This window comes from Sus scrofa, chromosome 6 (assembly GCF_054392235.1).
Source record: "Sus scrofa isolate SSC_HxYL_T2T_F1_AM1 chromosome 6, Sscrofa_HxYL_maternal_Yorkshire_Landrace_v2.0, whole genome shotgun sequence".
In the NCBI taxonomy this organism is placed as follows: Eukaryota; Metazoa; Chordata; class Mammalia; order Artiodactyla; family Suidae; genus Sus; species Sus scrofa.
The window spans coordinates 8027995-8043722 of record NC_139388.1 but is presented as its reverse complement, the minus strand read 5'-3'; the positions used below and the strand labels follow the sequence as shown (position 1 = coordinate 8043722).

Here is a 15728-nt window from a genome sequence, read left to right as displayed (position 1 = left end):
CGCCGCGGCCGCCGGGACCCGCCGGATGCTAATAAGCCTGGGAGCCCCGCCCCCTACCGGAAGTCGCTGCAGCAGGAGGCGGGGCCTGCAGGCTCGGCACTGCTGCCGAGCGGGAGCCATGGCGGCCTCTGAGGCGGCGGCGGCGGCCGGGCCCGCGGCTCTGGCCTCGGGCGCCCCGGCCGGCCCGACGGCCGCAAGGGGAGCCGCCGCCGCCTCGGGCCCATGGGGACCCCCCGGGCGGCTGAGGGGCAGCCGGCCGCGACCCGCGGGGGCGAGGCAACAGTCCGCCGGTCCGGCGCCGCCGGCGCGGGAGCTCATCCAGCCGTCGGTGAGCGAGCTGTCCCGGGCCGTGCGGACCAACATCCTGTGCACGGTGCGCGGCTGCGGTAAGATCCTGCCCAACAGCCCCGCACTCAACATGCACCTGGTCAAGAGCCACCGCCTGCAGGTGAGCCCGCCGCGCACGGCGCCCCCCGGGGCCTGGCGCGACCAAGCGCCTGCCTCGGGCGCTCGGGGCCGAGGGCGCGGGTCCGACTCCCAGGGCGGGCGCGGGACGCGGACGGGAACGCGCCGGGGGTCCGGCCGCGGCGGAAGGCGCTTCGAGACCCTAAAACGGGCCAGACTGGTGAGGGAGCCCGGCAGGGAGAGTGGGAGCTAGAACGCAGGGAGGCGCAGCGCCGGGAAAACCCTGTGTCATGGCTCTGGGCTGCCAGGCTCGGACCGGCGGGACCCCCGGCCTCGCACCTGGCGGCCCGGGTCTTTCCCACGTCCGTCTCGTGAGCCCCCGCAGCTCCTCCATCCTATTGATGGGAAACCGATGACGCAGCCTGCGTAGGGCTGGGGTTTAAACCTGGGCTCGGCTTCCGAAGGCGGTGCTCTCTCCACCACACCCACAACACCTCCTTCAGGCCTCTAGGTCCTGCCCGGTTGTTGGCAGGGAGCTGCAGATTTGGCCCTCAGCTCGGGCGTCCCAGGCTTGATAGCGTCGGTGAAATCGGCTTTGCTCAGGCATGAGACCTAAGGGAAACTTCTCCCGCGGATCTGCTGTAAGAGGGGCCACGGTATAGAATAACAGGACAGTAGTCCGGACAGCCCTTCCGCCTTACGTCGGTTAGGGCGCTGATTTTCAGCCTTTAGTGCGCATCTGTAGAAAGCTTATTAAAAATCCAGATATCCAGCCCCACCCATTAAATCGTAATTTCCCCGTCATTTCAGTAGGAAGCTGCCTTCCACCACTTCTTGAAGTCTTCCTCTGCCGACAGTGACACTTCCAAAGCGTGTCACTGAAAGCAGTCTTGTGACTCTGTGGCTTTGGGCGGTCGGAATCGATTCGGGAGTAAGCTCAAATGACCTAGCCTGTTGTGTGTTCTCTCTGCCCTTCAGGTCAGTCTTCCTCAGAAACTTTTTTAGAATCAGGCTTCTGATAAGGTGGAACAGCAGAACGTTCGAGTTTATCGTCTGAGGTAGGGCCGATGTGTTAGCCATAAAGGGCAGTACTCTTCTAGCACCAACCCAGTATAGAGGCAACAACATTGTTACGTGCAGATGAGGGGGCACAGTCAGGAAACAAACCTGGAGAGGTGAGCTGAGGAAGACCCTCCTGGTAGGGCTGGAATTATCCTCGGTTTGGGGGCTTCTTCCACGACACAAGTGCACTGACTCTGGGAATGGCCTTCAATCTCCTGTTTTCTCTTTCCTACTAAACTTTCGTGAAATACTTCCTTTTCTTAACCATATTTTGACTGGAGTGAATGAACCATGTATTTGTAGGAATCCTACAGCCTAATCCGTGGTTTCACTTTAGCTCGTATATAGCAACCATCACCCACCTTCAGTATCACCCCTCAGTAATAGACACTAAGGCAGACATCTCTAAGCACAGAGGAAGTTGCCAGTCTAACCAGGATGCTCTTCCTGTTGGCCTGAACAACAGTCACTCTAACAAGCACTTTTTGTGTGTGTGTGTGTGTGTGTGTGTGTGTGTGGCCTTCCCCGCAGCATGTGGAAATACCAGGTCAGGGATCGAACCCGCACCACTGCAGTGACAACACCAGATCCTTAACCCACTAAGCCACCAGGGAACTCCGAACAAGCACTAACACTTTGTGTCGTTCTTATCTATAGAATTGCTGTCAGAAGCTGTATCTCTCTCAAAACTTTGTGGAGCATCTGTTAAGCATAAAGATACCATGTACTTGCTGGGACTAGTTTGGTAGTACAGGTTTATTTCTAATTATGTTTTTAAAATATGTAAGGTTCAGGAATTCTGAAGATAACAATCCTGAGCATATAATTGGCCTAAGAAGGATGAATATGTTGGGAGTTCCCTTTGTGACTCAGTGGTTAACGAACCCAACTAGGATCATGAGGATACGGGTTTGATCCATGGCCTCCCTCAGTGGCTTAAAGATCCAGCGTTGCTGTGAGCTGTGGTGTAGGTCGCAGACACAGCTAGGTCCCAGGTTGCTGTGGATGTGGTGTAAGCCAGCGGCTGTAGGTCCAATTCGACCCCTAGGGTTCGGCCCTAAAAAGGAAAAAAAAAAAAAGAATGACTCTGTTTGGGGCAAATACAAATTTTTTTGACAGTCAGATCTTTACTTAGGATTTTAGCATGACGGAGCATCAGTATCCTCCCTTGCTTAGAGCCAGTGTGAAGCCATTCTTCTAGTCCCAGCCCTTTTCCAGATTTCTCTTGTCTAAAGATAGCACCGTACACTCGAGATGCCTTTCTTAACTGAAAACATTGAACAACTGAAAAATGGAGTCCCCTGTGTTTACTTCCTCAGTCACTGGGAGACCTGTTTCAACAGGAATCAAAGAAACTCGCCCGGAACTGTTGTTTTTTCTTTGTCAAACAGGCTCCCTTTCCTGCCCTGTTCTGCTTTTCTAACCATGATGCCCAGCAGCCCCTGAGCATCTGCTGTCTTGGTGGAAAGGGGGTTGTTTTTAATGAGGGTGACCTGTGTGACAAAACAGCCATATCTGTGTAGTGTTACCACAGTGTCATGAGTCCATACGCTTGGTTGGGATCTCCAGTAGCAGGCCTTTGGGTTCAAACATTACTCTTTACACTGATGTTCTCAAAGTATCGGAAGTGGGGAGAGGGAAGAAGGAGGCCTAAGGACGAGAGCTGACTTGGGAGCACCCTGTGGTTTTGAGAGAGATCTGTGTTTGGACCAGAGACTCCACTACCAGTCAGGTGGGCTCCTGCTAGCCCTGAAGCTTGAGTATAACTGCCTGGCAGATCTGCGTCATATTCAGTGGAGATTTTCCCTTTGTTCTCTTGGTTACAGCTACTTACATAATTCTAGCTTCTTTCCTAGGGTTTTTTCTCTCCCTAGATTATGTTAATCTTTTGTTCCCTTCCCCATTAGTTGCTGTAAGCTTCTTTATTTTAATCTTTCTTGGGGAGATACCTGGCCCTCAGGCACATAGTCCCTTTTATGATTAACAAATCCTTCTCTTTTTTTTTAAATGATTTTTATTTTTTCCACTATACTTCTTTTACAGTGTTCTGTCAATTTCTACTGTACAGCAAAGTGACCCAGTCACACATACATACATATACATTCTTTTTCTCACACTATCCTCCATTATGTTCCATCATAAGTGACTAGATGTAGTTCCCTGTGCTATACAGAAGGATCTCATTGCTTATCCACTCCAAATGCAATAGTTTGCATCTATTAACCCCAGACTCCCAGTCCATCCCACTCCCTCCCCCTCCCTCTTGGCAACCACAGGTCTGTTCTCCAAGTCCATGAGTTTCTTTTCTGTGGAAAGATTCATTTGTGCCGTAGATTAGATTCCAGACATAAGTGATATCATATGGTATTTGTCTTTCTCTTTCTGACTTGCTTCACTTAGTATGAGAGTCTCTAGTTCCAACCATGTTGCTGCAGATGGCATTATTTTGTTCTTTTTATGGCTGAGTAGTATTCCATTGCGTATATGTACCACAGCTTCTTTATCCATTCATCTGTTGATGGACATTTAGGTTGTTTCCATGTCTTGGCTATTGTGAATAGTGCCTCTGTGAACATACAGGTGCATGTATCTTTTTCAGGGAAAGTTTTGTTTGGATACATGCCCCAGAATGGGACTGCTAGATCATATGGTAGCTCTTTATTTAGTTTTTTGAGGTACTTCCATACTGTTTTCCATAGTAATTGTACCAATTTACATTCCCACCAACAGTGTAGGAGGGTTCCCTTTTCTCCACACCCTCTCCAGCATTTGTTATTTGTTAACCTGTTAATGATGGCCATTCTGACCAGTGTGAGGTGGTACCTCATAGTAGTTTTAATTTGCATTTCTCTAATTAGTGATGTTGAACATTTTTTCATGTGCCTGTTGGCCATGTGTATATCTTCTTTGTAAAAATGTCTATCGGGGCTTTTGCCCATTTTTCCATTGGGTTGTTGGGGGTTTTTTTGCTGTTGAGTTGTATAAATTGTTTGTATATTTTAGAGATTAAGCCCTTGTCGGTTGCATCATGATTAACAAATCCTTCTGAAGGATGATAGGTAAAAGTGGGTGAATTGTAACGTGTAAGGTACACGCTACCTTTGGGTCTGTGTGGGTTCTTAAGATTTATGCCTGTGTTCCATATCATGTAAGGAAATCTGGAAACATGCTAGTCCAACCTTGCCTACAGGTAGGCTCCGTGGAGAATTAAAAGCTGGTGATTCAGGCAAGAAGAAGAGTGGGAATAAATGGGCATTGCTTGATTGTTAGAGTCTTTTATTACTCATTGTTTGAAAATAGTGGACAGGAGGACCCTTAAAAACCAGCAACACATTTTTAAAACATGGCTTAGTGAGGTTTATGTTATGTTCAGTCCAGGGGTTTGCTCTTAATGGTGTGCCAGGATTTTTTTTTTTTTTTTTTTTTTAAGGAAAGGAAAGGTTCCAAGTTGCTCTACAGATCAGATGGTGCAAAAACTTATACTTTAAATTTACAATAAGACAACAAAATGAACTACTTTTCTTAGATATTCTTCTATGAAGGCAGAGAGATGCTAGAGTAGCTATAATGCCCTTATTTTTCTGCCATGATTCTTACAATCCTTTCCTTTTTCTTTTTTTTTCTTTTTTTTTTTTTCTTTTTTGCCTTTTAGGGCCGCGCTTGTGGCATCTGGAGGCTGGAATGTATATATATATAGCACTTCAGAATGAAAACATCACTTTCTTACTGCAGTTCATATTTTATTGTGCCATCACTGTTATCTCCTCTGTTCTCATCTCAGAGTTTATTGTCTCTGAACAAGAATGGGAAGAAGGTCAGGAACTCAGGTGGTGCTAGCGAGGGCTGAGGAATTGGCCCTCAGAAAGGAGAAAACCAAACAGTATCAAGTTGTCGTTGTCCTTGTAATGAGAGCAACAGGGAGATCATTGATTCCAGTACAGCTGCCGTTAGTCTCATCCCGGTGCATGATACACTTTTGACTTAGACGTTCATTTGAATGTAATCAGTATAATGCCCCAAGTTTTTTTTTGTTTGTTTGTTTTTTGTCTTTTTTGCTATTTCTTGGGCCGCTCCCGCGGCACATGGAGGTTCCCAGGCTAGGGGTTGAATCGGAGCTGTAGCCACCGGCCTACGCCAGAGCCACAGCAACGTGGGATCTGAGCCGCGTCAGCAACCTACACCGCAGCTCACGGCAACGCCGGATCGTTAACCCACTGAGCAAGGGTAGGGACCGAACCCGCAACCTCATGATTCCTAGTCGGATTCGTTAACCACTGCACCACGACGGGAACTCCCAATGCCCCAAGTTTTTATGGAACATTTAATCTTTTTAAAACACTCCTAGGGTTCTCTTGCGCACTGGGTTAAGGATCTGGTGTTGTCACTGCTGTGGCATGGATTCGATCCCTGCCCAGGAACTTATACATGCCTTGGGTGCAATCAAAAAAAAAAAAAAAAAAAAAATCCCCAAATGCAACAGAAGATATATATTCCTCTCCTTGAAAAGGTTTGGGAAATTTTAAGTAGTTCCATTAGATATAACAAAGAAATGACAGAAAAGAAGGGTGGTTGGAAGCTATATAGTACAGGACTTTGTCCTAATTGCTAGAGGAACTTGGACTTGGTTGTATTGAGGTGCTATTGAAAACATCCAGGAGGAGTTCCCATCGTGGCTCAGTGCTTAACGAACCTGACTGGCATCCATGAGGATGCAGGTTTGATCTCTGGCCTCACTCAGTGGGTTAAGGATCCAGCTTTGCCAAGAGCTGTGGTGTAGGTGGCAGATGCGGCTCGGATCCCGAGTTGCTGTGGCTCTAGCGTAGGCTATCGGCTATAGCTCCGATTAGACCCCTAGCCTGGGAACCTCCATATGCCGCGAGTGTGGCCCTAAAAAGAGAGAAAGACAACAAAAAAAAAAAAAAAAGAAAAGAAAATATCTGAATGAGGTAATGACATGGTCAGAGCTATACCTATGTGAATCTGGCAAAGTGTGAATAAAAAAAGAGATTGAAATTCTAGAAATTAGTTAGGTTACTGACAAAATCCAAACAGAGTCAGGAGAACTAATGCTTGTAGCAGTGCAAAAAGAAAGGCAAGTGGTAGAAGACATTTTAAAAGAATAACTCTTGGAGTTCCCTGGTGGCTCAGTGGGTTAAGGAGCCAGTGTTGCTGTGGTTCAGGTTCCTGCTGTGGCATGGGCTTGATCCCTGGCCCCAGAACTTCCATGTGCTGGAGTGCAGTAAAGAATAAAATGAAATGAAATGAAATGAAATGAAATAAATAAAATAAATAAAATAAAATAAATAAATAAAAATAAATAAATAAATAAATAAAATAAAATAAATAAAATATTGCCAAAACATGAAAGCAACCACAATATCCTTCAGTGGGTAAATGGATAATAAATGGTGGAACATATGGACAGTGGAGTATTACTCAGCACTCAAAAGAAATGAGCTGTCGGAGCTCCCAGTGTGTCACAGCCAGATCAGTGGATATCTTGGGAGTGCTTGTGAGAGTTAATTCCTCAGCCTGGCACAGTGGATTAAGGATCCAGTGTTGCCGCATCCTGGCTGGGAAGCTCAGAGCACAGTGCCTGTATTCAAACGACTATGTAAAAGTTGTGTCAGCTAGCTTAGGTGCTTTAGGGGGCAGTGTGGTCATCAGAGAAAGTCACAGTGCTCTCTCAGGAAGTCCTAGGTCAGAGTCAGCAGAGGTTTTTACTAATTATTGGGGTGGGATAAAAAGGAAGGGAAGACTTTAAGGGTGATACCAAGTCTTAAGCCCGAGAAGATATAAATGTACCATTTACAAATGGAGAAGCTGGCTTTAAGGGCAGAGATTTTAAGTTTAAACGGAGGAATGTTATAGGAATGAGAACGTTTTCATTTTCTTTTTTTCTTTTTTTGGCCGTCCCAGGAGTTCCTGGGCCAGGGATCAGATCCAAGCCACAGTTGTGACCTACACCATTGCTGCAGCAACACCTGGTCCTTTAATCCATTGTGCCAGGCCAGGGATCAAACCTGGCCTGTGTCCTGGTGCTGCAGAGACGCTATCGATCCAGTTGCACCACAGTGGGAACTCCTAGAACATTTTCATCATCCTAAAAAGGACCCTTGTGCCCATCTTTCATCGTTCCTTGCTGTCACTCCCAGCTTGTTCTATTGGTTTTTCGGTTTGTTTGGTTTTTTTTAAATAATTGTTTAGGGAGGTAGAGGGTTAAGAACCCAACTAATATCCATGAGGATGCAGTTTGATCCCTGACCTCGTTCGGTGGGTAAGGATCTGGCATGCTACGGTGTAGGTCTCAGACATGGCTTGGATCCCACGTTACTGTGGCTGTGGCGTAGGCCGGCAGCTTGCAGCTGCAATTTGACCCCTAGCCTAGCAACTTCCATATGCCGCACATGCGGCCCTAAAAAGAAAAAAGTAATAATTTTCTAATGTAATTTTTCTTTTGCAGGATGGCATAGTGAATCCAACAATAAGAAAAGATTTGAAAACTGTACCGAAATTCTACTGTTGTCCAATTGAAGGATGCCCTAGAGGCCCTGACAGACCGTTTTCTCAATTTTCTCTTGTAAAACAGGTATCTTATCTTGGGTATACTTGTCTGAGAATGAAATGCAGAAATGCAGATGTCATAAACCTAATGTGTATTCTAGGTAATTACCAATCATAACTAGAGAATGAAGCAGAAAGCTGCTTGTAAGGGCAGCAGCCCAAAGGAGAAAAGGAGTGGGGTGTAAGCGAAGGAGACGTGGCTTGTTCCGGTGGGGAAGAGGTCCAGAAGCGGATTTGGAGAGAAAGAAGAGAAGAGCAGGTCAGCAGAGGAGGATAAAATATGTATATCCAGGAGGTCCCATCGTGGCTCAGTGGTTAACGAACCTGGCTAGTATCCATGAGGACGCAGGTTCGATCCCTGGCCTCAATCAGTGGGTTAAGAATCTGGCATTGCCGTGAGCTGTGGTGTAGGTCGAAGACACAGCTCAGATCCACTGTTGCTGTGGGTGGGTGTAGGCCAGCAGGTGCAGTTCCGATTCCACCCTTAGCCTGGGAACCTCCATATGCCGTGGGTATGGCCCTAAAAAGAAAAGAAAAAAAAAATGCGCATTTCCAGATCTCTGTGTGAATCTGGATGATTTCAAGGTCGGGGAGCAAAGGCATAAAGGAGATGTTCTACCCAGGGAGTGAGAAGCTGCAGGAAAAAAATTTCAGAAGCGTCTGTCTAAGGAGGGAGGGACCCAGCCAGTCGGGAACAAGGTGATTCTGGATTGGAGGACATCGGTAGCTGAACTACTTCCCTGAGGGTTTGCTGAAGGGGATCCTGAGAAAAGCATGCAAGGTTTGTAGATCAGAACCTAGATGGTGGATACTGGGGATTGTTTCCCAGTCTCCTCAACTTTTCCTTAAGCCAGAGTGATAGGGAGAAGAAGCTGACGATAAATTGCAGTCTGCCTGCTTTCACTTTCTTTTGATTTGAACTGCTGTATTTCATCATGTAAAGCCAGTGTTAATTTTGGCATGTTGATGGTGATTTTGAAATGCTTTGAGCAGTTCCAGTTTTTCATTTTCATCTTTTTGTATTCTTCCTAGCACTTTATGAAAATGCATGCTGAAAAGAAGCATAAATGTAGTAAGTGCAGCAATTCATATGGCACTGAATGGGACTTGAAAAGACACGCAGAGGATTGTGGCAAGACCTTCCAGTGCACGTGCGGCTGTCCCTATGCCAGCAGAACTGCACTGCAGTCCCACATCTACCGAACTGGCCACGAGATCCCTGCAGAACACAGGTAAAGGGCGGCAATGGCGGCCCAGGAGCCAGTAGCTCTGGGACGAGTTTCAAACGAAACCTGGAGAACTGTTAGTGGGGCGAGAAAAGATGTGACATGTGGACGGGGACTTTGGGAAATGGCAGTACTCGCAGGTGACCCATTTGTTCTTCTTGTACCACCTCCGTTCCAAGGTCCCTTAACATTGCCAGTTAAATCTTTCGGGTTTTCAGTTCTTCAGAAACTTTCAGCATTTTCTGCTAAGAGAGATACTAGATTGTTGATGAGTTTTTATCATGAAGCCATGCTTCATTTGAAAGGTCAGGTTTATATTTGGACTAATAGCCTCCTGCTTCAGAAATGATAATAGTTGCATTATATAATCTGTTGGCTTCCTGATGCTTACGGATCTAAATTGAGTTCTAATACTTAGAGCTTTACCCCCAACAGAGGTATGCTTCCTCTTTCCCTGTGTGCATGTTTCTGAACATCTATCTATTGTAAAATGGGCCGAGTTACAAAAGAAGGGATTTCTCTTTGCTGGGTTGAATCTGACCCAGCAAATCTCTGCTTTAGATGTGGGCAGTAGTGTTTGTAATTAGTGAAGATACAGTGCCAGGGTTGATGAAGAAAGCTGCAGTTTGAAATTGTTTTTCCCTTTTTACTTGGTCACTGTTTTCAGGGATCCACCTAGTAAAAAAAGGAAAATGGAAAACTGCCTGCACAACCAGAAGCTGTCCAGTAAGACTGTTGAATCACTGCGTAACCAACCAACCCCTAGGCCAGACACTCAAGAACTAGAAACCTCAGAAATAAAGCTGGCGGCTTCTTTCGAAGACTCTTGCAGCACTAATGCCAGAAAGCAGACTCTGACACCACCTCCAAGGTATCCTCAGAAGTTGCTTTTACCAAAGCCCAAAGTGGCCTTGGTAAAACTCCCCGTTATGCAGTTTTCTCCTGTGCCTGTCTTTGTGCCTACGGCAGACTCCTCAGCCCAGCCTGTGGTGTTGGGTGTCGATCAGCAGGGCGCTGCCCCCAGTGCTGTGCACTTACTGCCCTTGTCCATAGGGACCCTGATCCTCGGCCTGGATTCAGAGGCCTGCTCTCTCAAGGAGAGCCTCCCTCTTTCAAAAATTGTAAATCCTGTTGCTGTTGAGCCAGTTAGCACAGGTGTTCAAGTGAACTTGGGTAAAAGTCCATCGAACCCTTTACAAGAACTAGGGAGCCCCTGTCAGAAGAACAGCATCTCTTCAATCAACGTACAGACAGATCTGTCTTACACCACACAACCCTTTATACCTTCTCCGCAGTGGGCTAGCCCTGATTCCTCTGTATCGTCTTGTTCTCAAACTGATTTGACGTTTGGCTCTCAAGTTTCCCTTCCCATTAGTGTTCATACGCAGACTTTTTTGCCCAGTTCTAAGGTGACCTCATCTATAGCTGCTCAGACTGATGGGTTTATAGAGGCCTGTTTCCAGCCGGGTGGGATCTCCAGAGAAACTCAAACCAGTGGAATGCAAAGCCCGGCAGATGCTCGAGAACAGATGGACCAAGCTGTAATGTGTGGAGACATTTTTGAGAGTGTCCATTCATCATATGGTGTTTCTGCAGACAATATTATAAGCAGCAGCCTAGTAGCAGAGACTGTAACTCATGGTTTGTTACCTCAGAACCACCCCAAAATTTTGAGTCAAGATATTGAGAAATCTGCACCAATTATAAACTTTAGCACACAGAATAGTTTGCTTCCTTCACAGAACATGACAGATAATCAGACCCAAACCATAGATTTACTAAGCGACCTAGAAAACATCCTGTCAAGTAATCTGCCTGCCCAGACATTGGACAATCGTGGTCTTTTGTCTGACGCAAATACTGGACCTGACACCCAGCTCCCATCTGGCCCAGCCCAGAATCCTGCAATTGATTTTGATATCGAAGAGTTCTTTTCAGCTTCAAATATCCAGACCCAAACTGAGGAGAGTGAGCTTAGCACCATGACCACTGAGCCAGTCTTGGAGTCGCTGGACATAGAGACCCAAACTGACTTCTTGCTGGCAGACACCTCTGCCCAGTCCTACACTTGTCGGGGAAACTCTAACTTCTTAGGCCTTGAAATGTTTGACACGCAGACACAGACGGACTTGAACTTCTTTTTAGACAGTAGCCCTCATCTGCCTCTGGGAAGTATTCTGAAACACTCCAGCTTCTCCATGAGTACCGATTCGTCTGACACAGAGACCCAGACTGAAGGAATCTCTGCTGCTAAAAACATCCCTGCTCTGGAAAGCAAAGTGCAGTTGAACAGCGCAGAAACACAAACCATGAATTCTGGCTTTGAGACTTTGGGGAGCTTATTCTTCACCAGCAATGAAACGCAGACAGCAATGGATGACTTTCTTCTGGCCGATTTGGCCTGGAACACGATGGAATCTCAGTTCAGCTCTGTAGAAACCCAGACGTGTGCAGAACTGCACCCGGTCTCCAACTTCTAAGGGTGGAGTCGGCGTGGGGACTGGCATTTGCACCTCCCCTCTGGCTTTAGGGAGGGAGAAGGGGGACAGCAGTATTAACTCTACTGAATGTAGTTGATGATCCAGTTACTTCGATTCTTTGAGGTTCTTTGCCTTTTGTACTTGTAAACATGAAATTTGTGTAAAAACCTGTGAGTATTATAAAGTGTAAGATGTTGATCTCAAAATGATTGTTTTTGTGTCGCCTACATTTGCCCTTTCAGTGTAGTCTTCCCTTCTTTTAAAAAAAAATGTATTTCATACCTTTAAAACCCATCTAGCTGTTCAGCTGAAGCCAAGCTCACCAGGACTAGGGTACAAACTTTTCAAATCTTCAAAACATTGTAGTTCAAAGTATGACTTAAATTGCACCTAAAATATTTTTTGCCAGTGCTTGTTAGAAATTCCTGTTTCACGGTAATACCTAAAGATATCTGATGCTGCACCATCAGATTGAAACACCAGCGCTTAGATGGTTTGAGACTCGTGTCGCCTGCAGCTTCATCTGCTGTGCCATCTTACTCTTCCCCAGTTTGAAGACAAAAGGAAAGCTCCAGTTGTCTTTAGCGCCTGCCAGTTTTCCTCTAGTCAGTGCCATCCTTCCTCTACATGCACCGTTACCGATGCCGCTGTACGTATATAGTACTTTCCTCACAGGAGGTGTCGCTGTAAAATATTTGCTTCAGGAAGTAGCGGCAAGCACTTAGTATAAACAGCGATCTTTCTAGTCTGAACGACAGTACGTCACCGCACTGTGGCAAGGCTGGGCCTCGGGACCATGCCCGTTGGCTCTCACTGGAGTGTGCCCTACGAGCGCCCTCCTCTTCCTCCCACAGTCGGCCGACCAGTGACTCCGAGTGTGGTCACTCTAAATGTTAAGAGGAAAAAATGTCTGGAGAAAAGGACATTCCCCGCTAAATTTCAGTACTTGGCGTGAACCTGACAGGGCAGGAGTGCAGTCGACAGTTGTGTCAAAGTGAATCTTGTCATCCACCTCTCACTTTTTCCTTGAGTGAGGAAACACACTGGTCTCGCAAGGACAGTGTTTGTGCCTTGAGGATAGCAGTTAGAGTCTAGAGCCGTCTAAGCTATGGCGTTTTGCATTTTGTCGTTCCAAGGGGGGAATACCATCCAAGAAAGTGAGGTGAAGACTGACGGCTTCGGTAATCAAGAACATGTGTGTTTTGAGATGGATGTGTGATCAGGTCTGCTTTGGGGGGTTATTTAGGACATCCTGAGTTCTCGATTGTTGGCCAACTTCCAGGCAAGTAGAAATCAGTGAAGCCTGTAAACTTTTCTAAGTTTATCGCAAAAAAAATGCTGTGTTCCTTCTGTGGCATGTGCTTCGCTGCTGAAGGCTAAATCCTCAAAAGAAATAAAACGAAGGAGGGGACTAAGAATTCGTTAAAGTAAATCAGTGGTGTTGCTACTAATTCCTGTCCTCAAGAATTGTGGGTACTGGATAAGTGACATCTCCTGCACAGACGAACTCAACCTGGTAGATGAAAGCTTGCTTTGGTCACAGTTGCCTACGAATATGGGTTTCCAAACAAACATAAAGCCTTAACTTAGAATTTCATTATGTTTTAGAATCATCACTGCCTTAATGTTCAAACATCTATTTAAGTTCTCCTGCTAAAGGAGAAATGCATGTTTGTTGATGGCTTTTTGTAAATAGATACGCAGCGATCTATGGCTTTAAATTTCTTGTGTGTTTCTGTGACATTGTTTGTTAATCCAGCCTATTGAGTTATTTACAGAAAAATGGAGCATGTAATATTCATGTACAAGTAAGAACTGTCTCCCCAAACCTTAGTTACCTGAATTGTTCTAAGATTATTTGTAAAAGCTGAAACTCAGTGATTAAAAAGTGAGAATTCTACCCATTTTTGCGAATTCTTCAACATACTCATAATGTGACTGACTTTGTGGCCTTAACGTTTCATAAACTGATCATGTTCTGAAAGTTACATGATGAAATGACAATGCCTAGTTATTTTCATTATTATTTACCTTTGTTCATGAATATATGCTAACAGTTTTCCTAGTAGAAAATGAAAAGACATTCCATCACCAAAGCTTCTATTTTGATGTAAAGTTTTTATTTTGATGAAAACTTTCCACCCTAGGATTTAAGTTTGGGGAAAATTACTCGGATTCGTTTTGTTCGTCCACATGTCACCATTTTATAATGGATGTCTTTTCTCTTTGTAAGTAATGTGGTTCTGGCCTAAGAGCAAAAATGAGAGGGATAGACTGTGAGTAGTTCTTTGTTCAGTCAGTAATTTTAGGAAAGCCAAGTCAGTGTGTTTGATTCCTTTGAAAGAAAGGGAAATAAAAGCAGACAGTTTTTGTAGACCTACCCTGAAAGATGCTGAGTAAGTTTCCAGTCTGCTTTTGATTGGAAGGAAATGTATGTGTCAGTCTAGTCGTGGGCTTGAGTTGTTGTATCACTAGAGGTCAATGACAGGGTGATATTTTCATGTAATCCTTCATGGTCTCGCCTTTAGAATGTTTATCTTAGTTTTAGTCCAAACTTGTTATCTAACATTGACTCCTCTGAAGAACGCTTACTTTTACTATCTGGTAAAGCAGCGTGTCTCAAGCTTATCCTCGGAAGGCTCTTAAATAAAGAGGAGGAAGGGAGTTCCCGTCGGGGCGCAGTGATCAACGAATCCAACTAGGAACCATGAGGTTTTGGGTTCGATCCCTGGCCTTGCTCAGTGGGTTAAGCATCGGCGTTGCCGTGAGCTGTGGTGTAGGTCACAGACGTGGCTCGGATCCCGTGTTGCTGTGGCTCTGGCGTCAGCCGGCGGCTACAGCTCCAATTGGACCCCTAGCCTGGGAACCTCCATATGCCTCGGGAGTGGCCCTAGAAAAGACAAAAATAAACAAATAAAGAGGAGGAGGAATATGCAACTTTGAGGGGTTTAGAAATGGAACCTTTGAAGTCTCAAGTATTACGCAGTTTTTATTTTCTTTAGATCTCATAATATATATGTGTTCTCATCTGAAGTGTATGAAGCACCACTGATGAGATCTGACACTGGGAGAGGACACGTCAGTTCTTTGGCTTACTGCTCGCTCCCAACATCTAAAAGCCTGTTAAATGACACGAATTTTCATCTAGCTTATTCACCAAGATGTTGGTTGGTGTAAGGTTCTTATGGTCAAGAAGATAGTCCACTAAATACCACTGTTTTACAGTGTTTAAATCCAGAGTTCTCTCAGTTGTGTGAACTGTACTTATAATTATCAGATATACTTATTTACATACCAAGAGGCAGGCTGAAGAGCAAATGAAAGGGATTCTCAGATTTTTGGTGTCCTCAAGTTAACAATTTTAGGCACTGTATTTTAAAATATGCATGTTTGGGAGTTCCCGTCATGGCTCAGTGGTTAACCAATCTGACTAGGAACCACGAGGTTGCAGGTTTGATCCCTGGCCTTGCTCAGTGGGTTAAGGATCCAGCATTGCCGTGAGCTGTGGTGTAGGTTGCAGACATGGCTCGGATCTGGTGTTGCTGTGGCTCTGGCGCAGGTGGCGGCTGCAGCTCGGATTACACCCCTAGCCTAGGAACCTCCGTATGCTGCAGGAGCGGCCCTAGAAAAGGCAAAAAGACAATAAATAAATAAATAAATAAATAAATAAAATATGCCTGTTTGAAAGAAGCAAAATGCCCAACGTATGTGAATGAATTAAGAGCATTGTCTATAATGCTCAAACTGAAAGAGGACCAATATTCAGTTCTTGGAACAAACTGCAGAAAAATCTAAATTTTATAACTGCCTTGCTATTAAATAACATAATAAACACATTTGTAACTTGGTTTTAAATCCACAAAATCAGAAACAGTGAAGGTTGTCATAGGAGAAACTCATTATTAAAGCCCTTCCATTAGCTTTTGGTACTTTACCATCAAGCAGGTTAGTACTTCAGGACATACTCGGCTACAGAAGAGAAACAACAAAG

At 45.4% G+C, this 15728-nt stretch overlaps 1 protein-coding gene across 1 annotated transcript; it reads left to right on the top strand.

The window, feature by feature from the left end:
- Positions 1 to 59: 59 nt before the first annotated feature.
- On the top strand, positions 60 to 13637 carry ATMIN (ATM interactor). Its single transcript, XM_021097045.2, has 4 exons — positions 60 to 448; positions 7931 to 8056; positions 9064 to 9263; positions 9925 to 13637. Exons 1-4 carry the CDS (start codon positions 119 to 121, stop codon positions 11735 to 11737), a joined length of 2469 nt encoding a protein of 822 aa, XP_020952704.1. The 5' UTR covers positions 60 to 118; the 3' UTR covers positions 11738 to 13637.
- Positions 13638 to 15728: the final 2091 nt, after the last annotated feature.